This window comes from Hemitrygon akajei, chromosome 10 (genome assembly GCF_048418815.1).
Source record: "Hemitrygon akajei chromosome 10, sHemAka1.3, whole genome shotgun sequence".
NCBI classification, from domain to species: Eukaryota; Metazoa; Chordata; class Chondrichthyes; order Myliobatiformes; family Dasyatidae; genus Hemitrygon; species Hemitrygon akajei.
Genome location: NC_133133.1, coordinates 171,598,982 through 171,625,127, shown reverse-complemented (window position 1 = coordinate 171,625,127; position 26,146 = coordinate 171,598,982). Strand labels below are relative to the sequence as shown.

The 26,146-nt window shown below is 40.5% G+C and overlaps 2 protein-coding genes across 10 annotated transcripts in view; one reads left to right on the top strand and one right to left on the bottom strand.

Annotated features, from left to right (window-relative positions):
* tmem117 (transmembrane protein 117) overlaps positions 1-16,503 on the bottom strand; it is a 411,893-nt gene extending 395,390 nt beyond the window's left edge. For 3 of the 4 annotated variants that reach the window (XM_073059706.1, XM_073059703.1, XM_073059707.1), the window contains exon 1: positions 88-369. Coding sequence is in view for 2 of the 4 variants with exons in the window: in XM_073059703.1 (XP_072915804.1) it covers positions 88-130 (43 nt within the window). In the remaining 2 variants the exon portion in view is untranslated. Of the gene's footprint in view, positions 1-87; positions 370-12,127; positions 12,299-16,400 lie in introns of those variants that run through there. The other variant, XM_073059705.1, reaches the window with a different exon arrangement.
* A 72-nt stretch (positions 16,504-16,575) lies between these two features.
* The window catches only part of mdm2 (MDM2 proto-oncogene), a 47,001-nt gene continuing 37,430 nt past the window's right edge, over positions 16,576-26,146 (top strand). The window contains exons 1-3 of one of the 6 annotated variants that reach the window (XM_073059715.1): positions 16,576-16,734; positions 20,526-20,616; positions 20,738-20,812. In XM_073059715.1, the coding sequence (XP_072915816.1) occupies positions 20,542-20,616; positions 20,738-20,812 (150 nt within the window). In that variant the 5' untranslated portion in view covers positions 16,576-16,734; positions 20,526-20,541. Of the gene's footprint in view, positions 16,850-20,472; positions 20,617-20,737; positions 20,813-26,146 lie in introns of all 6 variants that reach the window. The other 5 variants (XM_073059713.1, XM_073059710.1, XM_073059709.1 and 2 more) reach the window with 5 other exon arrangements.

The window sequence follows — 26,146 nt, the reverse complement described above, 5'->3', positions numbered from 1 at the left end:
TCCATCCTATCCAAGATTTACTCAATTTAGAATACTAAATGTTTATTTCAGATTTAAACCACTGGGTTTATTGGCACTCTCCCTTACCTTTCATGTTTAAATTCCTGCAGTTTCTGGCGTCCTGAATCATTGTTCTATGCTTTCCTTCTCCCTTCTGTTGTCTGTGCTTTTGGCTGAATCAGGCTGGAACATTTCTGGCAGTCACAGTGTAGTCACAGAGTTTTACTTGCACTGCTCTCTTATTTCATCCAGGATTTCATTCCGTGAAAGCACAGCCCCTGAGCTGAGTCATTAGCTTCAATGAAGCATAAGCTCTTTACAGTTCATTTCATTTTTCACAAATTCAATATTTAGTTCACTTTACAATGGCTCGTTTCTACTCCAGCATTTGAAAATTTGGAGGGTATATAATGCTTTGCAATTCTGCATTTAAATTATTATTATTTATGGAAATTTTTCAAGCATGTAAAGGTGTTATTTCTGTACAGTGCAAGTAACCATCTTTGCCAATGGGGGAGGGGCTTTGTTCTTCAAGCTCCTAGTTAAAGCTATATTACCATTCTTTTTTTATTCTACAGCAATCCATATTCAGAAAATTGTTTTAATGCCCATTCATCCAAAATATAACAAGTATGGTAAAATGGTAGATACATTATATGATTAGTAACATATTGGTTTGATAAGCCGGCTGGTGGCACAGTGACATCAGCACTGGACTCCGAGAGCAAAGGTTCCCGAGTTCAAATCCAGTCGGGCTGCTCCCGGGCATGCCTTCCATCCGTGCTGGGTTGAGTGTCGAGCTCGCAACTCATTAAAAAAAACTGCGCTGTGAGAAGGACATGGGGGACCACTCACAGAATCTTTCCTCCAAGACAGCTGCTTGGAAAAAAAAAGTGGTCGCCGAAGCTCTGGCAGAGTATGGCACACAAAAAAAACATGTTGGACTAATAATCTGGATTCATGACTTTGAATTCCATGTGGAATAAACTCAATAATGATAGCTCTGAAACTACCAGATTATTGCAAAACCTATTTTATCCATTTATGTCCTTCAGGGAAGAAATTTGGAATCAGGCATTGGTTTGAACATTTAGACACACTACTTTCATTCCATATGAAAGTTCAGTAAAGTCTACTTTAATCCTTCCACAAAATTATTGTGTAAGCATATACAAACTTAATATTCATAACAATTGCTAACCAAACTGGTTAGAGAAGCAACGACACATGTTCCATCTGGGTAGCCTCCAATCTGATGGCATGAATATCGATTTAGAACAAAGAACATAGAAACCTACAACACATTACAGGCCCTTCGGCCCACGATGTTGTACCGACCATGTAGCCTACTCTAGAAGCTGCCTAAAGTTATCCTACCACTGGGGCAGGGGCAGTCTGCAAGTGTCACCAGGCTTTCAGCGTAGCATGCCCACAACTTATTAACCCTAACCCCAATGTCAGGATGGAGCCGACTAAATTTACAACATTCTACAGCTTCTTTTGGTCCTGTGCAGTAGCCCCCCCCCCCCCCATACAAAACAGTGATGCAGCCTGTCAGAATGCTCTCCACAATACATTTATATAAGTTTTTGAGTGTATTTGTTGACATGCTAAATCTCTTCAAACTCCTAATGAAATATAGTCACTGTCTTGCCTTCTTTATAACTGCATCAATATGCTGCGACCAGGTTAGGTCCTCAGAGATCTTGACATCCAGGAACTTAAAACTGCTCACTCTCTCCACTTCTGATCCCTCTGTGAGGATTGGTATGTGTTCCTTCGTCTTACCCTTCCGGAAGGCCACAATCATCTCTTTCATCTTACTGATGTTGAGTGCAAGGTTGTTGCTGCAACACCACTCCACTAGATCCCCTTCTCTTTTCCTCAATTGGAGGTATAGGTATGGGTTCATATCCCACTAAACCAACTTGGATATTTAAATTCAACAAATTACATTTATTAAAAGCTAACATTAATAATGCTGGGTATGAAACTATGCAATTGTTTTAAAATCAATGTGAGGAAGAAAATTAGCTTTTCTTATGCAATCTGGGCTATAACAGATACTGTCAGAGCACTAGAGTCATTTCAATAAAATTAGATCACATGGGATTGGGGCATTACGCTAACATGGAATAAGATTAGTTAACAGACAAAAACAGCATAGGAATAAACAGCTTATTTTCAGGTTGGAAGGTTGCAATTAGTGGAGTACCTCAAGGATTAGTGCTGGGCCTCCAGCTGTCAAAAGCTATTAATGATTTGCATGCATGTAATATGCTCAGAATTGCTGAAGATGCAATAGTTGGGTGGTGTGTAAATTGTGAGGGGGATGACTGTCAGGAAACATGGACAGACTAGGTGAACGGACACGAACATAGCACTTGGAACATAAAGAGAAAAGATCTGAAGTCATCCACTTCAGTAGAAAAGAAAGAGAAGTTTTAAAATTGCTTGTAGTGCTATACTTGAATCACTGAAAGTTACCATGCTAATACTACAAAACAATTAGAACAATTATGTACAAATGGTACATAACCATATTGAATGATGTTTTCAGGTCACTCCTTGGAATGTGGAAGGAAGAGGGGTTATCTTACATAAGTGTTTAAAACTATGAGAAGCACAGATAAGGTGCACGATAATAAGCTTTTCTCCAGGGCAGGTAGTCCAAAACTAGAGGATATAAATCTAGGATGAAAGAGGAAAGATTTAAAAGGGATTGGAGGGGAAACCTTTTCATGCAGAAGGTAGTGAGAATATGGAATGAGCTGTCAGGGAAGTGGCTGAGTCAGGGGCAATAGTATTATTTCACAAGCCCTTGGATAGGATATGGGGCAAATGCAGAATGTTGAGATTCATTGGGTGGGTACCATGGTTGGCATGGTCAAATTAGGTCAAAGGGCCTATATGGCTCAGCACTAAGACTCCGACTTCCTTATTATATCAGTCTCAAACCTTGCAGAAAGCTTGGTCATAATCACAGTCATACAGGACAGAGACAGGCTCTTTAGTCTATTTTGTGATAACCCACTCTTGATGTTTATGTTCCGCATTGTTATGAGTGATGAACAGACCTGATGGACAATGGGGTACAGAGTTAACCATCCCCCCCCCCGAGAATCATGAACTATTACTGTTGCTATGCTGACCATGAGAAAGAGAGACGAAAAACAGGCAAGAACATCTGCGACAGATAAGAGAGAGAGGGAGGTTGCTGATTAACTGTATTGTGACTCCTTTTGAATTATTTACTGTTTCGCTGCAAGGACAATAGTTTGCTCATTAACATTCCTCAGTGGACTGTAGGAGTGGCATGATTTAATGGACATGGTCATTCAGGATTGATGGATAGCTGAGTCCCCATTGGTAGGGATAAAAGACAGGTCTGGAGAGACACCCTCCAGACACGCCAGTGTACACTGATTGAGTGTTGGAACCCACAAGACAGGTGGGGGCTTCGGAGACCGAACCAGGAGGTCAGTCAGTAAGGCTATCAGTGTAAAAGCAGGGCCGGTGGGGACTTGTGTGTGTGTCCACTCATGCCAGAGTGACGAGTCCACCACAGAAGAACAGTCTAGCAGAAGGACGGAGCGATCATAGCTGGATGACCACGATGGTACGACAGAATAAGAAAAAATAATTCAAGGTTTGCCTGACTGCAGCTGTTACATCTCGCTCGCTCTCTCTCTCTCCAACGGTTACAACTCAACAAGCATGACTACCTCAGCACTCATGAACTGAACTGAACTTTATACTTTTCTATGACAATTCATTTACCCCTAGACATCGATAGAGCTTATTTATTATTGCTTATTATTATTCCTACACTTTTAGGTTTATTACTGCTAACTTGTGTTATATGTATATTTGCATTATTGGTATTATTTTGCTTATTTTACTAATAAACACTTTTGAATATAGTACCACCAGACTCCAACGGATACTTCTGTCTTTGCTGGTCTGACACCCAATTACGGGGTACATAACAGCATAAACCACTGAGCTTCATCTACCCATCTTCATTTCCTTTCTACTTATCTAATTTCCTAGTGAATGTACCAGTACGTTTTACATTAACTGTTTACCATAAAGGCAAGTTCACATTCCAAATATTTTCTGGTTAATAAAGTTTCATTTGAATATCCTTTAGCTTCTGATCTTGGTATCACCTGGATATGAAAATAGCTGGTCTATGAACATTTATTAAAAGCTTTACTACATGTGTGTCAAATGGCTGTTTTGACACATCTAGTGTGGTAATGTAATGGGTAATGCTTGTCACTCTCGCTTTCACCTTCCACCGCTGGCTAGCAGTCTTGCGAAAAGAAGAGCTGAATGCGCAAGTCTCTCCCTGCCAGTACATAGCCTCTCCAACAGCAAGCCTTATATAGTGCCTCCTCGCTGGTGACACATGAAATCTGAACTCCTTTCGGACTCAGGCTGAACTACAGAGGATGGAGAGGAGGTCTGCCCCTGCACACATAGCATGCAGACCCACCAGATTAATGCCCTAATGCTCATGAACTAGATCTCCAGCTATGGGTAAATAGCCCCACTGTCTTGTGGGCAGCTCGAGAGTCAAAGGCTATGGGAGTAAACCCAGACAGAAAATCCAGAGTGGAGCTGCTAGGCGGATGGACGTAACTGAACATACTTCCGGCAGCTTCTGCAGACAAGCTGGTGCTAAATGTATTGCTTCGTCTTCCTTTGGACTACACTGGTGAGGCCGAGAGGGGGATCTTTACGTCTGGGTTTCCCAGGATCTCCATACCTTCCATTCATGTTTGTGCCCTGGGCAGGTCATTTGCATCCATTGTCCTTTGAGGCAGATGAATACCATCATCACTCATGAGGATCTTTGGTCAGGTCAAATTACTACCTTCATTTTCTAAAGTGTCCTCAATCTCTTCTTAATCTCTCAACTTTTTCAACATTCAATTTCAGAACATTAATTTGACTTTTTAAATATTCTTAGTTTCAAAATAAATGTAGTAAAATTAATACAATATACTTGTAGTTAGTCACCTCTTTTAGAAAGGTTTGTAGAACACTTATCTAATTATCTGGAATAAAAAGGCCATCAGAACACATAAACTGATATAAAAACAAAACAGAAAGCATTGGAAACAGCAGCTCACGCAAGTTCTGTAGAAAGAAGCAGTTAATATTTCAGGTCAAACTCTAATCAGTACCTCACCACAAATGCCTAACCCACATTTCCAGTACTTTCTCTATTTCTGATTTAAAATGTGTACAATATTTTGTTTTGCAACTTTATATAGATAGGCCTAGGAGCATAATTAGGCCACTCAGTCCATTGACTCTGCTCTACCATTCAATCATAGCTGATTTATCATCCCTGTCCCCGTAACCTATCACATTATATGAGGATAATTGCTCAATACAAGAGGACATGCCTTTAAGGTGGGGGGGGGGGGGGGGAGTTCAAGGGGGATATTAGAGGAAGGTTTTTTACTCAGAGAATGGTTGGTGCGTGGAATGCACTGCCTGAGTCAGTGGTGGAGGCAGATACACTAGTGAAATTTAAGAGACTAGACAGGTATATGGAGGAATTTAAGGTGGGGGGTTATATGGGAGGCAGGGTTTAAGGGTCGGCACAACATTGTGGGCCGAAGGGCCTGTACTGTGCTGTACTATTCTATATTCTATAACTAATTCAGAAACTATCAACCTATGCTTTAAATATTAGTCACCATAGGCATTTGTGGCAATGAATTCCACAGATTTGCTGCCCTCTAGCTAAAGAAATTCCTCTTCATCTCTGTTCTAAAGGGACATCCTCTATTCTGAGATGATGCCCTTGGGTCTTAGACTTCCCCACTATAAGAGACATCCTCTACATGTCCACTCTATCCATGCCCTTCAATACTTGAAAGGGTTCAATGAGATCTCTCTTCTTTCTTCTTATCAGAGCCATCAACACGCCTCATACATTAACCCTTTTGTTCCTGGGATCATTCTCGTGAACTTCCTCTAGTCCCTCTCCAATCCCAGCACATCCTTTCTCGATAAGGGGCCCAAAACTGCTCACAATACTACGATCGGTCTAATCAATGCCTTATAAAGCCTCAGAGTAACATCCTTGCTTTTGTATTCTAGTCGTCTTAAAATGAATACTAACAGAGCATTGCTAACACTAACTCAAACTGCAAGTTAACATTTAGGGAATCCTGCATGAGGACTGCTGATGTCTAAAATTGTAACATTCATATTTTGGTTTTTTAAAATTTTCCTCCATAATGGTAACCAATTACCCATTTTCATTTAGAAACAATTTATCCAATTAAAGAAACTTATTTTAACAAATTTATTTACTTTCATCAAAAATATACTGGACACAGCCTTACAAATGTAATTTCTAAATCAAAATGGCATTCTGTGGTATGTTATATTGCCAATCCACGTGACATTTCAAATGTTATGAAGCTTTTTTAAAAAAAGATTATAACTCAATTTGTTATTAAGGAATATATTGCAATATAACTAGCATCCCATGTTTTCCTTTGTAAAATGTATATCAATCAGTTAACACATTATAGTTCTGTGAGTCAATTAGGACTGGCATTTCCTCATGCAAAGATCAGGTGTCATGTGACAGAATTCTACACTATTTTCTTTCAGAAATTGAAACAGTCTGAAATCTTGCCATGATCATTTGAAAAATCCCTGCTCTTTAACCCACTGCTGCCACATCAACAGGAAAAATGGAGACCCAAAGCTAATAATCTTTGAAGTTAACTATCATTATCTCAAGAATTTTGTAATAACTTAAAAGAAAAAAAACTACTATTCAGCAAATCAAGCAGCAGCAATGCAGGTTTAACTTTTCAATGCACAAAATGCTGGAGGAATGCAAAATCAACCACAGGCAAAGGAAAACACCATGAAGAAGTGACAGAAAGGGATACATTGGGACCATAATCCACATTAAGCAACCCAAGATTTTGTGGCCATTCATTTCCCACCCACTCAGAACTGAAGACCTTACGAGTGAAGTGCTCTCAACACTCTATTAATGTTGCCAATATTGGTTGACCAACTTTATGTTATCTTGCTTTAATCCAATAAACCATTGCAAACTGTAATCTGCATAAATGTAAAGGTACTTCACCCATTTCTACCAGCCAGAAATGCTGAAATTGGGGGTGATTTAATAGCACCACAACATAATCTCAATGCTTGAGCTTGAATTTTATCTAAAGGTTTTGAGACCATTTATGAGTCTGACCCATATGCAACACATCCATCACAGAGGTTTGAGTAAAGCAATATACATTTATTAAGTGACCTCCTACTCCCACACCAATCACACCCAACTAAGCACCTGAGCACGTTAAGGTATTTTTTTACACTTCTCTAAAATTTAATTCACATGCACCATCCATGTTAGCCTTGTGTTCTTCCACTGACTCATGTTTAAGAGATTTACCATATAATTTGCGATGAATTGTGGGTGTAATGTTCTTTTTAGAAAAGCTAATAACTTGTGTCTTTGCAACAGAAAATTTAACCCCTCAATGATGTCTCCACTCCTCTACTTCATTAATAATTACCTGCAGTTTCCTAAACTACAGAATTTATCATCCTGACTCTCTTCCACAGAGTGCCATCACCAGTATATAACGATTTGGAAATGTCTCAGCCAATATTTAAGAAAATATCATTAATCATAATACTAAAAAATGGTGAGCTACACACATTCCCCTGTGGAGTCCCACTTTCTATCTCATGCTCCTTAGAGAATGCTGTACCCATCCTAATTTGTATCTTTATTTATTGATTTATTGAGATACAGAGCAGAGTAGGCCCTTCCACCCTTTCGACCTGCGCCACCCAGCAATCCCCCTATTTATTCTGAGCCAAATCACAGGGGAATTTTACAATTACCAATTAACCTACCAACTGATACATCTTTGGACTGTGATTGGAAACCGGAGTACCCAGAGGAGACCCATGCAGCCATAGGCAGAACGCACAAACTCCTTATATGCAGTGGCGGGAACTGAACTCGCGTCTGCTGTACTGTAAAGCATTGTGCTAACCACTATGCTACCATGCCACTCCATCTTCCTATCACCTATAAAATCTTGAATCCAATTGAACATTCTACCACTTAGGCATAGTTCAAATACCATCTATAAATTTGCTGATTTGGAGCAATGAAGTCAATGGGAATTAGAGGGAAAACTCTCCGCTGGTTGGAATCATACCTGACACAAAGGAAGTGGTGGTTGGAGGTCGATCATCTTGCCCTCAGGGCATCACTGCAGGAGTTCTTCAAGGAAGTGTCCTAGGACCAACCATCTTCAGCTGCTTCATCAATGGCCTTCCTTCCGTCATGAGGTCAGAAGTGGGGATGTTCGCAGATGGCTGCACAATGTTCTGCACCATTCATGACTCCTCAGATAGTGAAGCAGTTCATACCAAAATGCAGAAGGACCTGGACAATATCCTGGCTTGGACTGACAAGTGGCCAGTAACATTCAAGCAAGTACCAGGCAATGACCATTTCCAACAAGAGAGGCTCTAACCATTGTCCATTGACATTTTGTGACCATCACTGAATCCCGTACTATCAACATCCTGGGGGGTCAGCACTGAAAGGAAACCAAACACCATGGCTACCAGAGCAGGTCAAGGGCTAGGAATCCTGCAGCATTTAACTCACCTCCTGACTCTCAAAGCCTGGCCATCATCTTCAAGGCAAGGGTCAGGAGTCTCATGTAATACTCACCACTCGCCTGGAAGAGTGTAGCTTCAGCAACACTCAGGAAGCCTGACACCATCCAGTACAAGGCAGCCCACTTGATTGGTACCCCTTCAACAAGCATCCAATCCCTCCACCATCGATGAACAGTTGCAGCAGTGTGTACTATCTACAAGATGCACAGGAACAACACACTAAAGTTCCTAATGCAGCACCTTCCAGACCAACAACCACTACTATTTAGTAGGAGGAGAACAGCAAATACCTGGGAACACCACCACTTGGAAAACTCCCTCCAAGTCACTCATCATCCTGACTTGGAAACATATCCACATTCCTTCATTGTCGCTCGGTCAAAACCATGTAATTCCCTCTCTATCAGCACCATGGGAGTACCTACATTTCAGGGACTGCAGCAGTTCAAGAAATCAGCTCATCACCACCTTCTCAAGGGCGACTAGGAATGGACGATAAATGTTGGCTTGGCTGGCAACACCCAGCTCCCGGAATGAATACATTTTTAAAAAGTACTTGTACGTTTATATTAAATAGTTAATTAAATAAGTGCAAAAATAAAAATAAAAATAAGGTAGTGAAGTAGTGTTCATGGGTTCAATGTGCATTTCAAACTCAGTTGGCAGAGGGGAAAAAGCTGTTCCTGAATCGATGAGTCTGTGGCATCTTCCTGTACTTCCTCCCTGATGGTAACAATGAGAAGAGGACTTGTCCTGGGTGATGGGGGTCCTTAATGATGGATGCCACTAAATTGCACTAAGACTGGCTAAAATGGAGTTATTCTCTTTAAAACCAAAAGAAAAAAAAAACAGGTATGATGTTGGGGAAGTCCAGAACGAGGGGTCACGGTTTAAGGATAAAGGGGAAGCCTTTTAGGACCGAGATGAGGAAAAGACTTCTTCACACAGAGAGTGGTGAATCTGTGGAATTCTCTGCCACAGGAAACAGTTGAGGCCGGTTCATTGGCTATATTTAAGAGGAAGTTAGATATGACCCTTGTGGCTAAAGGGATCGGGGGTATGGAGAGAAAGCAGGTACAGGGTTCTGAGCTGGATGATCAGCCATTTTCATACTGAATGGCGGTGCAGGCTCGAAGGGCCGAATGGCCTACTCTGGAATCTATTTTCTATGTTTCTATACCTAGAATGAGTACTTACTGATACCATAACCTAGGGAGTCACTGAGAGAGAACATTATGAAATCAATTGTATTTTCCTACTACTTTTTCTGTCAGCGTGAATGCGACGGGCTGTATGGCCTCTTTGTGTATTATAAATTATTAACTTTTTCTATTAAGGATAAATAGTAAATACGTCTTTATACGTCAATATATATATTTATATATTAACTATAGATTCAACTTACAGTAATGGAATTTTTTGAATTTTAAAGCTAATAGCTTATATGGGTTAGATAGAAGCATTGCAATTTAATTGATACCCTCAGATGTTTTATCTAAGACAAGGCTGCTGTTTTAAAAATTGAAGAGGCAAATGGTTTTGCTCAGGTTGGCTATTCATTCAAGGTTGATTTTGATAACAACCACAACCTTGAAGAGAGTTTAATGCATTATTCCTCTGATCTGAAGAGATTGATGTTTGGCACCAATACAATATAATACAATGAGACAAGTCTCAAGAAAGATGCCAGAATCTCAAAAGGTTAGCAGTTAGCACCCATCACTCTCTGTATAAAAAAACTTACTCAATCCCAATTTTTATTCCTAAATTTTTTTTGATTCCTTAGACTCTATTATTTTGTCATATTTGTGGAGGAATAAGCGTTCTAGAATTAATAAAGTTTATCTCCAAAAATCTAAAAAAGAGGGTGGCATAGCCTTACCTAACTTTCGTTTATATTATTGGGCAGCCAATATACATTGTGCTACCTTTTGGTCTTTTTTCCATGGCCAACCCGAGTGCCCTAATTGGGTGGCAATGGAGTTGAGTTCCACTAAAGACTTATCTATTTCTGCACTTCTTGGCTCTATACTCCCTAGTAGTTTGTCCAGATTAATTGTTAATCCTCTTGTTAGACACACTTTGCGAATATGGGCTCAGTTTAGGAAATTTTATGGTTTCTATGGTTTTTCCTTTTCCAGTCCTATCTTACATAATCACCTTTTTTTACCTACTATGTATGATTCAACATTTCATGATTGGTATAGGAAGGGCATTGGACATTTTGAAGATCTTTTTATTGATAATCGCTTCGCATCTTTTCAACAGCTCTCTGTTAAGTTCAATCTGCCTAATGCTCATTTTTTTTAGATATCTCCAAATTAGACACTTTATTAATCCTTTAATTCCTAACTTCCCTGAAATGCCTGAGAAAAATGTTATGGATTTCTTTCTTTCTATTAATCCACTGGGTAAAGGTTTAATATCATTTATTCGTGATAAATTAGCATTCTTACGGCGTGCCCCTGTGGATAAAATTAGAATGGCTTGGGAGCATGATTTAAATATTTCTTTATCTGATGAGACTTGGGACCCGATTCTCAAATCGGTTAATTCAACCTCTCTTTGTGCTCGCCATTGCCTTTTACAGTTTAAGATTGTTCATAGAGCCCATATGTCTAAATCTAAATTATCTCGATTTTACCCTAATATTAGTCCTCTTTGTGATAAATGCAAAAGGGGCGAGGCCTCTCTTATTCATATGTACTGGTTCTGTCCTAGCTTGGAGAAATTTTGGAAAGATGTCTTCATAACTTTATCTTATATTCTGAATCACCACTTAGAACCTAACCCTTTAATTGCTTTGTTTGGTTTTTTGGGTGAGACAGATTTACGTTTGAGTTCGACTAAGTGTCGAATATTATCTTTTGCTTCTCTTCTGGCTAGACGTTTAATCCTCCTTAGATGGAGAGATGTTGCCCCGCCCACGCATGCTCAATGGCTTAATGATATTATGTCCTGCTTAGACCTTGAAAAAATTCATTATTCAATTCTTAATTCGGATATAAAGTTCCATAAGGTCTGGGGACCTTTTATTGAGTACTTTCATAACCTTCCTCTTAATTAAGGGTTTTTTTTTCGGTCCCTTGCTTTCAGCTCTTTTTTTTGGTAGTAGGCATTATTATCTTCTGTTTTTAAGTGTATTTACAGTTTTGGGGGTTTGAATGTCCTGATTTATATTCTCTATATTGTGTTGTGGTTGGTCTGGAGTTTTTTTTTGTTTTGGGGCTTGGGGAGGGTACCAATTTTATATGTCTTCAATTCAGGTGCTTTCTCAATTATCTTTTTTGTATTATATTATTATTGTATGTTTATTTTTGCACTGTATTAATTTTCTTCATTTTGATTTGATTTTTCATTTTTTTTTATCTGTAGCAATGTAGAAAATGCATAAAAAACTAATAAAATTAAAAAAACTTACCTCTAACAACTTCTCCAAACTTTCCTTCAATCAACTTAAACAAATGTCCTCTAGTATTGACCACTGTGACCTGGGAAAGAGGTGCTGGTTGTCGATTCTAATTATGCCACTCGTCATCTATCAAGTTGTCTCTCATCCTCCTGATCACTCCATCCATCACAGAAGACACATCTACAAGAAAGCAGCATCAACATTCAAGGACCCCCACCATCCAGGCCCAGCTCTCTTCTTGCTGCTACCATCGGGAAGAAGGGTCAGGAGCCTTAGGATGTACACCACCAGATTCAGGAATAATTATTATCTTCGATCCATCAGACTTTTGAACCAGTGTGGATAACTTCACCCACCTCAACACTGAACTGATTCCACAACCTATGGACACACTTTCAAGGACTCTGCAACTCATGTTCTCAGTAATATTTATTTATCTGTTGTATTTACAATTTGTCTTCTTTTGCACATTGGTTGTTTCTCAGTCTTTGTGTGTAGTTTTCATTGATTCTATTGCATTTCTTTGTCTTACTGTGAATGGCTGCAAGAAAGCAAATTTCAGGGTAGTACATGGTGACAAATAGATACTTTGATAATAAATTTACTTTGAACTTTGAAGGGGAAACCCTTTGAAGGCTCACATAGCTTTCCTTCATACGATATGGCAGTATCATGGTAAATCTCCTCTGTACCCTCTCGAAACATAGAAAAACAGAAACATAGAAAACCTACAGCACAATACAGGCCCTTCGATCCACAATGCTGTGCCGAACATGTACTTACTTTAGAAATTACCTAAGGTTACCCATAGCTTCCATATTCTTCCTATAACCTTGATGTGACCTTGCACTTTTTCTGTACTGTAACACTTCATTCTGCACTCTGTTATTGGATTACATGAACTACATCAACGCATTCTTGTAATGGATTGATCTGTGTGCAAGACATTTTTTCACTATAGCTCAGCATGTGACAATAATAAACCAATTTATCAATTTACTTTAGCTAACTGAGAATCTTTGATTTGGATGTAAATTTATCCTGAAGTTTTTTTAAAGTCTGAAAGCTATCCATATATTATAGTCAGCACAGCATCTGTTTTTCCTTTCCAGTAAACAATCTTTTTATTGAATATATACACATTTAGTGCTATCATGGTGTGTTTCAAAAGTCTCATATTAGTGGTTTGGACACAAAGAATTATTAGTATACTGAATTACAATATAAAAAGTATACTCAAATATTTCCCATAAACGTTCTTATTATTATAACAATAACTTTAATCATTAAATATCCCAAGATGCAATTCATTAAGGATTATGGATCAAAATGTTACACCTATATATCCACATCTTATTTTACAATTGCCTCAAAACGTCCTACTATGAATGTATACAAAGACTGATTGGAGATGTGTCCATAAATCTATCCTAAAATAACTTTTCTAAAATGATGGCAGGCTAATTCAGAAAGTCAAGAGGCATGGGATCCAGGGAAAGCTGGCTATGTGGAGACAGAAATGGCTTGAGCATAGAAGACAGAGGGTGGTAGAAGAGAGAGCATTTACTGCTTGGAGATTAGTGACCAGTGGTGTTCCATAGGAATCTGTTCTTGGACCCCTGCTCTTCGTGATTTTTATAAATGCCTTTGATGAGGAAGTGGAAAGATGGGTAAGATTGCATATGACACAAAGGTTGGTGGTGTTAAGGGCTATATGAAGGGTTATTGTAGGCTGCAGCAGGACATGGATGGATGCAACACTTTGCTAAGAAATGGTAGATGGGAGTTCAACCCAGGGAAGTGTGAAATGATTCACTTTGGAAGCTTGAGTTTGAAAGCAGAATACAGGATTAATGACAGCATTCTTAGCATTATGGATCCTTCAAATTTGCCGCACAAGTTGATAGGATTGTTAAGAAGGTGTATTGTGTGTTAGTCTTCATTAGTCGGGGGATTGAGTTCAAGAGCTGTGACGTAATCTTGCAGCTCCATAAAGTCCTGGTTTGACCACACTTGGAATATTGTGTTCGGTTCTAGTTCTAGTTCTAGGAAAGATGTAGAAGCTTTAGAGAGAATGCTGAGATTTACTAGGGTGCTGCCTGGATTAGAGGGCATGTCTTCTGAGCTAAACTAGCGCTTTTCTCTTTGGAGCGAAGGATATTGAGAGGTGACTTCATAGAGGTGTGCAAGATCACAAGAGGCATGGATCAAGAGGATAGCCAAGAGACTTTTTTCCCCAGGGCAGAAATAGCTAATACAAAGTGGCATAATTTTAATGTGATTGAAGGAAAATGTAGGATGGATGTTAGAGGTAAGTTCTTTACACAGAGTGGTAGATGCGTGGAAAGCCTTGCCAGAGGCGGTAGTAGAGGCAGACACAGTAGGAACATTTAAAAAACACTTGTACGTTAGAAAAGTGGACAGCTGTGTAGGAGGGATAGGTTCAAATTATCTTCAGTAGGTTAAAATGTTGTTGGCCAAAGGACATGTATTGTGCTGCATTGTTGGACAATTATTCTGTATATTACAGCTTTATCTAATTTTTATAACTTTTTATAAGCAATATGAATAACTTTTTTGCCAATGTTCATTTTTTCCTCTGAATTATAGCAAGAATCAATTAGTAAAATTTAGGAATAGTGTGCCATCCAATCAGTCCTAATGCTGGATCATTAATTATATTTTATTCCATTCCCAACTGACATACATAAATGGAAATATCAGAATCATTAATTCAAGAACTGAATTAAGTACTTTTGCCAGGAAGGTGTCATGTGCCTAGTTAGGATACTGTTATAGAGATATACAACACTGAGTCATGACATCTGCAGAAATTCTCTGATGACTCAGAAATAGTTATGTGTACGATGGGAGGATGAATACAGGGCCCTGGTGAAGGACTTTGTCAAATGGTGCTGAATCATCTGCGACTCAACGTTAGTAAGACAAAGGAGATGGTGATGGAGACTAAGCTTGCACTGCTCCCTTTTACTGTTGATGGTGAGGATATGAATGTGGTGAGGACCTACAAGTACCTGGAGCTGCACTTGGATAACAGACTTGAGTGCAGCACCAACACAGAGGCTGTGTACAAGAAGGGCCAGAGTAACCTCTACTTCCTGAGAAGACTGAGGTCCTTTGGAGTGTGCAGGCCTCTCCTTCACATGTTCTACCAGTCTGTTGTCGCCAGTACAATCATTTATGCGCTGGTGTAGTGGGGGCAATGGCTTCAACATTGGTAATGCCAATAGGCTCAATAAACTGATTAGAAAGGCTGGCTCTGTTATAGGAATCAAACTGGACATACTGGAGGCCATGGTAGAACAAAGGACCCTACGGAAAATCCTAGCAATTCTGGGCAGTGTTTTGCACCCTCTGCATGCCACCTTGGCTGAACAGAGGAGCACTTTTAGTAATAGACTAAGATAACTGCACTGCTCCAGAAAGCACTGATGTCATTCTTACCCTTGGCCATTAGGCTCTATAATGAGTCAACCTGTAGCCGGGGAAGTGACGACCCCTCCTGTTAGACTGGTTGAGGCAACTTTTTTTTTATTCTTTACTTCTCTTCTAATATTTGTGTATCTGTGCACTTGTTATATTATTGCGACACTGCAACTTCCTTTGATATCAATAAATGATCTATCTATAAATTTGTGTTGTGATTCATTGGAGCAATGCCTCACAGCATTTAAGTATTTTGATAAATGTCTGCTTAGCCAGGCATTTAGCCAGGTGTTAGTAAATGGGATCACTAACAAAGGCTCTTGAACAAAGGGGATAACTTCACTCACTCATCATTGAAATGTTCCCACAATCAATTCACTCACATTCAATGACTCTCCATCTCATGTTCTCAGCATTTATTTTTTTTTGTATTTGTAGTTTGTTGATTTCTGAAGTCTGGTTGAAAGCCCTAGGTTGGCAGTCCGTTCATTGTTACTATTCTATAGATTTGTTGAGTATGCTCACAAGGAAATGAAACGCACGGTTGTAGATGGTGATATATGTACTTTGATAATAAAATTTACTTTGAACGTTAAATTACTTGATGATGGGCTGAAAGGTCTGAATCAGTATAACTATAACTGCTCTTTCAGCTGAAAAATGCTGAAATGCAGGGCGGAGGACAGAAGATGGAAAGAGACAGGCGTTAAATGTCCCGCATTTCCTATCGGTAAGACCACCGCTAGTGATTGAGGAATGCAGCAGGGTTTCTCAATCCCTTCGTTCATGCTAAAAGGGAAAACGTACAGCAACACGTTGGAAGTCCATTACTTACAGGGAAGTGTGAGTTTACCATGCAACTGTGGGAGGCATCACGCCTCAGCTGCCGGGAATCGATCCCTATGTCACCCTCCTGGCAGCCACCGAATGAGGAACAGTTCTCGCGAGAGTTCAGCGAGGCGCTCGCGCGCTTCAACGGAAAGTCGGTTTAGAATTTCGCGAGCAGATTCGGGAAATGGAATCCGGCTGATTCAACTGCCGGAGGGTCACGGTTTCCATGGTAACCGGGCCTAATCTGCCTCCTTCAGTTTACAGCCCAGTTCTTCCCGACTAGGACAAGCTTTCGCTGCAGAAAGCTGTCAAGTCTTTTTAACAAAGCCGAGGAGAAGGTAAGCGCCGGAGACGAAGCGACTCCCGTGCATTGAGCTTGGCTTCCAGTCCGAACGAAATCGATTAGATCCGCGCCTAGATGGGCTGGAATTGAATTCGTGATCGGGGCCAGAGGTGAGACTAAAACGGGAGCTCTGCGTGAGTGATACCATCGGTATAATTGCTGAAGCACGCTGAGAGTTATAACTTGTGGTGTAAGGAGGAAAGGAAGCGCACCACATGTTACAGAAACCGCTGAAGGCCCCCTCCATTCGTTCCCGGTTCAGGCGTAAGCTGTCACTGCTAGAATTCAGAATCAGGTTTAATATTGTGAAATTTGATGTTTTGCAGCAACAGCACATTGCATTATGTAATAATAACTGACATCCTGTCATTAAATTAAAATGTTTTTATGCAACATCTCCGCATTGGTCATGTAGCTTTTCTTCTCCAATTAAAATATATATCCTCTAGTTTTATAACACTGAGCTTTTCTGGGGCATTGAAATTTGAAGGGATTCTCCCTTGGAATGAAGACAATTCTCATTGTTTCTGAAGGCTCTCAATAACCTAGCTAGTGGAATGAGCCAAGCCCTGTAAGAACTATATACATTTATATGAGATAATTCCTTCATTTTTTCTAAGACTCCAGTACGGACTCTGCATAACAAAAGGCGTTGGACAAACTGAGACTGCTGTTTCAGATAGAGGACCTTTCATCATCACTTTAAAACAGAAAACTCATTGTGTAGTAGAACAGGTGAGGGAGGGCAGTGGATTGAACACCTGAAATTTCTACAATAGGATGAAACGATAAATGTAGACATTAAGGGGCAGTTCTCCATATCTTGCTGTTGCAGTCTAGGAAATATAGACAGAAACAACTGGAAATGTTGAACAAGCAGCTCGGGGCTTACCTCCAGGAAAAGAAAATTCAAGTTGAAGGTCCATTGTCTACTCCTAAAGAAAGAGAATGAGGTTGCAAAGCTGAAGTCCGATAGAGCAAAAGCCATGGGTATAACCTGTATACAAGGTTATCTGCCAGTGAGTCAATGGGACCAATTAGAGAGAGAGAGAGAGAGAGAACACAAACAAAAGAATTTAGGAGTAGCAAGATGTAGAACAGGGAAGATATATTTGCCTGACAGCTCAGGCTGGACATGTTGCAGAGAGAAAGCGATTCGTCTGAAGTTCTAGAATTCAATATTTCTCTCCTTCCCGGTGCTGACAAAGGGTCATTGACCTGAAAAAGTTAGCTCTGTTAAGTTTTTTTCCCCTCAATTATTATTCATAGCATTGTACTGCTGCTGCAAAGACAACAGATTTCACAACTTATACCGGTGATATTAATCTGATTCTACTACAAGTACATGGTTCACAGAAAGTGGAGTCACAGGTAGACAGGATAAGGAAGAAGGCCTTCATAAGTCAGTATCATTTATTATTTATTTATTTATTGAGTCACAGGCAGAATAGGTCCTTCGTGCCATCCCACCCAGCAATCCCCCAAATGAATCCTACCCAGATCGTGGGGCAATTTACAAAGAGCAATTTGAGTGTATAAGTTAGGGGATCTTGATCTGGATGATGATGAGGCCATACATGACCTGATGAAGGGTCTCAGCCCAAAACATCAACTGTTTATTCATTTTTGTAGATGCTGCAGGATTTGCCAAGTTCCTCCAGCATTTTGTATGTATCAGCATAGGGTTTTGTGTTCATTTTGATCATCCTGCTACAGGAAAAATGCTATTAAACAGTAAAGATGTAGAAAAATTTACAAAGAAGTGGCCAAGACTTCAGGGACTGAGTTATGGGAAAAGATTGGAGAGGCTGGGACTTTATTCCTATGTGCATAGGAGACGGAGGTTATAGAGATGTGTATAAAAATCAAGTAGGATATAGCCATGGGTATTTTTCACAGATTTCAGAGCAAGTTTATTAAAGTGCATATATGCCATCATTTACAACCCTGAGATTCATTTTCTTGTGGGCATTTACAGCAAATGCAAAAATAAAAGCAGAATAAAAATAAATAAGCAAGCAATAAATATTGAAAGCATGAGACGAGTCATTGACAGTGAGTCCATAGGTTGTGGAAACAGTTCAGTGATGGGGCAAATGAAGTTGAGTTAAGTTATCCCCTTTGGTTCAAAGAGCCTGATGGTTGAGGGGTAATAACTGTTCCTGAACCTGGTGGTGTGAGTGCTGAGACTCCTGTAACTTTTCCCTGATGACGGCAGTGAGAAGAGAACATGTTCTGGGTGGGTGGGGTCCCTGATGATGGATTCTGCTTTAACCATGATGTACTGTGTGACTACATTTTGTAGGATTTTCCATTCAAAGGCATTGGTGTATCCATACCCGGCTGTGATACAGCCAGTCAATATACTCTCCACCACACATCTATGGAAGTTTGTCAGAGTTTTAGATTACATGTTTAATCTTCGCAAACTTCTAAGAAAGTAGAGGTGCTGTAGGAAAGTAGTGTTGGTGAGATGTGAAGGAGAGGTTATAAGTTTAAGGTAAGAGGAGAAAAGAAGAGTAGGATTCCATCTCACCTCCTCTCAAACTTCACCCTACATATGCTCCCATTTCCCATTCCCATAACTCCAGACAAACACCTTTGAGCTCAATGCCATCAGGCAGTGGTCAACACAGAGCATCCTGCAAACACTGCAGGAAGAGTCAATAGACACCGTAGGGTGAGTCCCCAAGCAGACTGACCGGACCATCTGGCAGAATACTTTATCATCAGGCCTCACCAACAGGCACCAAGACTTCTCCTGCTTGGCGGTGAGAGTGGCCTTCCTGCAAACCCAGAGCATCATCTCAACCACTGTCCACAGGATGACTGTAGTGGGGAAGAGGCGGTAACTTGCCTCTTTGTAAACTGTGGGTTTGCAAAGAAGGTTTAGAGTAAGATGAAAGGGGCTGTGTTATTTTTCATCCCAAGCAACTGCATGATAGAGAACCCTCTGATCTGCAGGCTGTTTCCAAGAGAGAGACACACAGACAAATATCAGGTGCTGCTGGCAGATGATCAACTCGGTGAAAGATGCTTTTCAGTCATCCCAAAACTTGTTGGTCTGCCACCATGTCAAGATGTATGTGGAGGAATGCTGCCGACTGGCATATTGCAGGCTGCAGGAGTACTTACTGAGGAAACGCACTGAAGCTTGGTGTAGCCATCACAAAGGCTTGGTTGGGAAGGACTACAGTGAGTGTTCGTGTGTGGAGAGGGTGGGTCGGGTGCGTGGAGGAAACCCCAGAGTGCCACATGAGTAGCAGCAGTGTTATGACGGCCTGGAATGCATCGGCCGTGTATGTAAAAGATTTAAAGGCATGGAATGGTTTATTCTTGTGAATTATGAATCTCCTCTCACCCGTATCTTACACTCCCTCCTCGCCCCCTCCCCTCCCCCTCCCTGTTTCTCTCTCCCGTTCCCAGTTCCCCCTCCCCTACCTTCAGCCCCATTTTGCACCGTTGTCCCCTCCTCCACCCCCGTTGCCTTCTCCCCGTCTCTCGTGCGCGTATTTTGTTTGTGGAGCCTTTTGCTATTATGTTCGGGCATGTCCGGGCAGAGCCCGGTGAGTCAGCAGGAACAAACACTGTCTTTGCTCGGGCATGTTTGCACAGCCCGGTGAGACTCCGTGTCTCCTCCCACATCTTCGAGTTTAAATGGCAAGCCGAGAGGGTTTTAAACGGTGTATCTCGGATAACGCGTTGCCGTGTTTAAGGTTTAATGTATTTGCAGCTACGTGAATTTATTTGCTTTTGAAGAAGTATGTAGGACAATTGTTGGTTTAGGAGCACTTTTGAAGAAATGGCGACAAGCAGCTCTACGTTCTGCCTCGGCACTTCGCAAGATCAAATGCTGTCTTCAGAGCACGAAAGTCAGGTATTTTCTTTTGATTTTGTAGATACCGTTAAAAATCCTCGAAAAATGTTTCAACTTTTTTTTAGTTGCTTACTTACTAAGTACATGTTGTCTTCTTTCTTCTTCCTTAAAAACGTTGTAGGTGAAGCCCAAGCCGCTTTTGCTTAAATTGCTGCGGTTTGCAGGTGCGCAGAATGAAACCTTTACAGTGAAGGAGGTTAGTCTACAATTAAGTGATGCTTTAATAAAATTAACTCGTTAGTTGTGAAGCCACAAGAGACTGCAGATGCTGCAATCTGGTTCAAAACACAAACTGTTGGAGGAACTCTGGGTCATGCAACCCTCAACCATTTCTCTGCCTCCACAGATGAGGCCAGCCCTGCTGAGTTCCTCCAACCGTTTTTTTAGCTAATTACTTGTACCTAAACTACAACTGTATCTAAAGTCGGAGTCACGTGAGTCAGATTTCCAGGTGGATTCCACATGCAAGTTCCCTGAGGGTAATATTAAAGGCTTCAGCATTAATAACTTGCAAACATATAGTTTAAGTCACTCTCTTATAGGAAAGACATTGCCAAGCTAGAGAGGGTGCAGAGGAGATAACAAGGATGCTGTGTTGACTTTTCAGGGCCTGAATTGTAGGGATAGGTTGGACATGCTGGATCTTTGGTCCTCAGAGTGTAGGAGAATGACAGCTGATCTGATGGAAGTTTACAAAATCGTGAGGAGTATGGATAAGGTGCTAGTCACAGTCTTTTCTCCAGGGTTGGAGGTTCCAAAACTAGAGGGCACAGATACGAGATCAGAGTGAGGGAGATATAAGAGAGATCTGAGAGGTAATTTCTTTACACAGATGATAGTGAGTGCCTGAAATGAGCTGTCAGAGAAAGGGGTCAAGGCAAATACAATTGTGACATAATAAGTGATGTGAATTTCTACACAGAGAGAGAATGGTTTGGAGGGTCTTTGGCTGAATACAGGTAACTGGGATTAGCCATGAGAATGCTGTGGTTGGCATGCACCAGGTGGGCTGAATGGTCTGTTTCCACGCTGTATAACTTTGCATTTGAGTTAACATGTCATAGATACAAGATCCTAGTTCAAAGTTTATTGTGCAGTCTCAGGTGAGATGTGAAACAGCAAACATTTCAGATTAATAACTGTTCATGAGAACTGAGAAAAAAAGAACATGGGATATAGAAAGAGGAATGGAAAGAAAAAATAAAAGTCTGATCGAGTTCAAGAAGTGCACGGCAAATGTGATGGAAGTGGAATGTAATGAAAAAAATGAGGGGTGTATGTGATTTGTGGTAATAACAGCAAAATATTAAGACCATAACACATAGGAACAGAAATAGGCCTTATTGTCTGTAATGTGTCTAATGAGGTTCTGTTGAGCTTACTTAGTCTATATTGGGCAATGTACGAAGCTGCAGGCCAGCTGGAATGATGCAAAGAATTAAATGACGTGTGACTGGAATTTGTGATGATTGTCTAGAGCAGGTGTAAGAGTCACAAACCTAACTTCTTTATGAGTCAACCATTTCAGTGTCTTGCTTCACAGAACTTTCTCTTTTAAATATTTCCTCCTACTTATTAACGTTAAAGCATTGTATGACAGTGAAACGAGCCATTTGGCCCAACATCCACACTGACCTGCCATATTAATACCATTTCCCAGTACTTGACCCATTGTTTTCCATATCTTAGCAATTCAGGTATTTATCTATACGTTTAACTGCTGTCAGCAACTGAGCTTGAATCACTTCATAGGAAGTTTATTCCAGCTGCTTGTCACTTTCTGAATGAAAGGGGTTCTCTTTGTATCAGCTCTAAATCTCTTCCCTTGCCCTAAATCTACATTCCCCAGTTTTTGCTAACTGATTTGGTAAAACGTTTCTTGTTGACCATATTTATATTCATTTTCTATGCCACAGTCCTCTTACTTCCATCAGTTTGGGAGAACAGGCTTAGTTCCTCTATTCCTTCCTCATAACTGAACTGTTCCACACTAAGCAATATTCTGGCAAATCTCCCCCACAACATCTCCAGCGCTAGCACATCTTTTCTCTAGTGTGGTGACCAAAACTGCATGCAGTAGTCTTGCTGAGGTTTCACCAAAGTTTTATACACATAGAACAGTACAGCACAGGAATAGGTCTTTCAGCCCATCTAGTCCATGCTGAAACTATTTAAACTGCCTACTCCTATTGACCTGCACCTGGACCATAGCCCTCCATATCCCTGCTATACATGTATCTATCAAACTTCTTTTAAACATTGAATTCAAGCTTGCATGCGTCACTTGTGCTGGCAGCTCATTCCACACTCTCACAACCTTCTGAATGAAAAAAATTCCTTAAACTTCTCACCTTTTACCCTTAAACCATGACCTCTGGTTATAGTAATGCCCAGCCTCAGTGGAAAAAGCTTGCTTGTGTATACACTATCTATACCCTTCATAATTTGGTATATCTCTATCAAATCTCCTCTCAGTCTTCTGTGTTCTAAAGAAAACAGTCTTAACCTGTTCAGTCCTTCCTTATAACTCGCGTCCTCCAGATTAGACAACATCCTTGAAATTTTCTCTGTACTCTTTCAATGTTATTTACATCTTTCCTGTAAGTAGGTGACCAAAACTGCACATGATGTTGCTAATTAGGCCTCACCAATGTCTTATTCAACTTCAATATAACATCCCATCTGACATACTCAATACATTGACGTATGAAGGCCAATGGGCCAAATGCTTTCTTTATGATCTTATCTACCTGTGATGCTACTTCAATGTATTATGGAATTGTATTCGCAGATCCCTTTGTTCAGCCCATTTTTCCAGCTGATGCAGATCCCTCTGCAAGCCATGAAAACCTTCCTTACTGTCCACTACACCCCAAATTTTCATGTCATCTACAAATTTGCTGATTCATTTAATCACATTATCATCCAAATCATGATATAGATGACAAGAAACAAAGTTCCCAGTACTGATCTCTGTGGCACACGACTAGTCCTCACAGGCCTCCAGTCAGAGAGGCAACCATCTACGACCATTCTCTGGCTTCTTCCATAAAGCCAATGTCTAATCCAAGTTCATCCTAATCCTGAATGCCAAGTGACTGGGCCTTCTTGACCAGCCTCCCGTGCGGGATCTTGTCAACAACCTCACTAAAGTCCATGTAGACAACATGCACTACCTTGCTTACATCCTGTTTCCTTGAAAAGTTCTAAATGATTGGTTAATCAGGACCTACCATTCATGAAACCATGCAGACTATCCTTAATCCATACATGTCTGTCCAAATACTTTTATATCTAGTCCCTTCCCTGAATACCTTCCAATAACTTTCCCACAGCTGATGTCAGACTAAATGGCCTGTAATTTCCTGATTTCTGTTTAGAGCCTTTTTTAAACAGCGGAACAACATTGGCTATCCTCCAATCTTCTGGTACTTCTCCTGTCGCTAAAGATGTTTTAAATATCACTAAAGCCCTGGTAATTTCTGCACTTTACTCTTGTGGGGTCTGAGGGAATGCCTTGTCATTGTAATTCTTGTATGCAATAAGCTTATTGTATACATAACCTCATTCGATCCTACATGCCTATACCTGCTATGGACCTTTTTTTTTCTCTTAACCAGGGTCTCAGTATCTTTTGAAAATCAAGATTCCCTACTCTTGTTATTTTTACCTTTTATTCTGATAGGCACATACAAGGTTTGTACTCTCAAAATTTTGTTTTTGAAGGACTCCCACTTTCCAACTGCACCTTTGCCAGAAAACATCCTGTCCCAATCCGCACTTGCCAGGTCATTTCTGATACCATCAAAATTGTTCTGTCTCCAATTTAGAATCTCAACCCACAGGCCAAACCTATCTTTTTGGATGTTTACTTTAAAACTAATGGCATTGTGGTCACTGGATGCAAAGTGTTCCCCTACACAAACTTCTGTCACCTGCCCTGTCTCTTTTCCTAATAGCAGATCCAGTATCACATGCTCTTTCATTGAGACTTCTATGTACTGATGAAGGATACTTTCCTTAACACATTTGACAAGCTTGAACCTAACTAGACCTTTTGCAGTGTGAGATTCCTTGTCAATATGTGGAAAGTTAAAATCACCTACTATTATAACCTTATGCTTCTTGCAACAGTCTGTGAGTTCTTTACAAATTTGTTCCTCTAAATCCATAGGACTTTTGGGTGGTCTGTAATATAGCCCTAATCACATGGTTGTACCTTTCTTATTTCTCAGTTCCACCCATAACACCTCACTAGTTTTCCAGTCTGGCCTGATGGAGTACTGTTGTGACATTTTCCCTCACTAGAAATGCCACCCCTTTACCTTAAATACCTCCCACTCTGTCACGTCTAAAGCAACAAAACCCTGGAATATTGAGCTGCCAGACCTGCCTGTCCTGCCATCCCAACTCCTATACTCAATGCTCTGATTTATAAAGGCCAACATACCAAAAGCTTTCTTCACCATCCTATCCACATGAGATTCCACCTTCAGGGAACTATGCACCATTATTCCTAAATCACTCTGTTCTACTGCATTCTTCAATGCCCTACCATTTTACCATGTATATCCTGTTTGGATTATTCCTACCAAAATGTAGCACCTCACACTTATCAGCATTAAACTCCATCTGCCATCGTTCAGCCCGCTCTTCTAACTGGCCTAAATCTCTCTGCAAACTTTGAAAACCTACTTCATTATCCACGACGCCACCTATCTTAGTATCATCTACCTTAGATGATAGATATGTTCTATCTATCATCCTTTCAGCCTCCTAAATGATCACGTTCACCCAGTTCCAGCTCCAGCACTGCCTTCCCACATCCCACAAGAGGAGCACTCAACAATCCTGCCTGGCATCTCTACTGTCCGCACATTTATTTCTACTACCAAAATGCATGACCGTGTATTTTCCAATTTTGTGTTTCATTTGCCATTTTGTTGCCCATTCTCCTAATCTGCCTAAGTCCTTCTGCAATCTACCTGTTTCCTCAACACTACCTGCCCTCCACCAATCTTTGTATCATCTGAAAACTTGGCAACAAAGCCATCTAATATCTCATCTAAATCATTGATATACAGCATAAAAAGAAGTGGTCCAAACACCAACCCCTGCGAAACACCACTAGGAACTGGCAGCCAGCCAGGAAAGGATCCTCTTATTCCCACTTGCTGCCTCCTACCGATCAGACAATGTTCTAACCATGCCAGTAACTTTCCTGTAATACCGTGGGCTTTTAATTTGGTAAGCAGCTTCATATGTGGCCCCTTGTCAAAAGCCTTTTGTAAGTCCAAATATGCAACATCATCTGCATCTGCTTTATCTATCCTACATGTAATCCCCTCAAAGAATTCTAACCGGTTTATCACCCAAGATTTTCCCTTTAAAAACCATGCTGACTTTATCCTGTGTCACCAATTACTCCATAACCTCATCCTTAACCTATCACAGATGTTCCCCAAGTCATGTCCATTGTTATAGCTGCAACTTAAATTTGACTTCATCTCTTTCCCAGTTCAGACAAGGG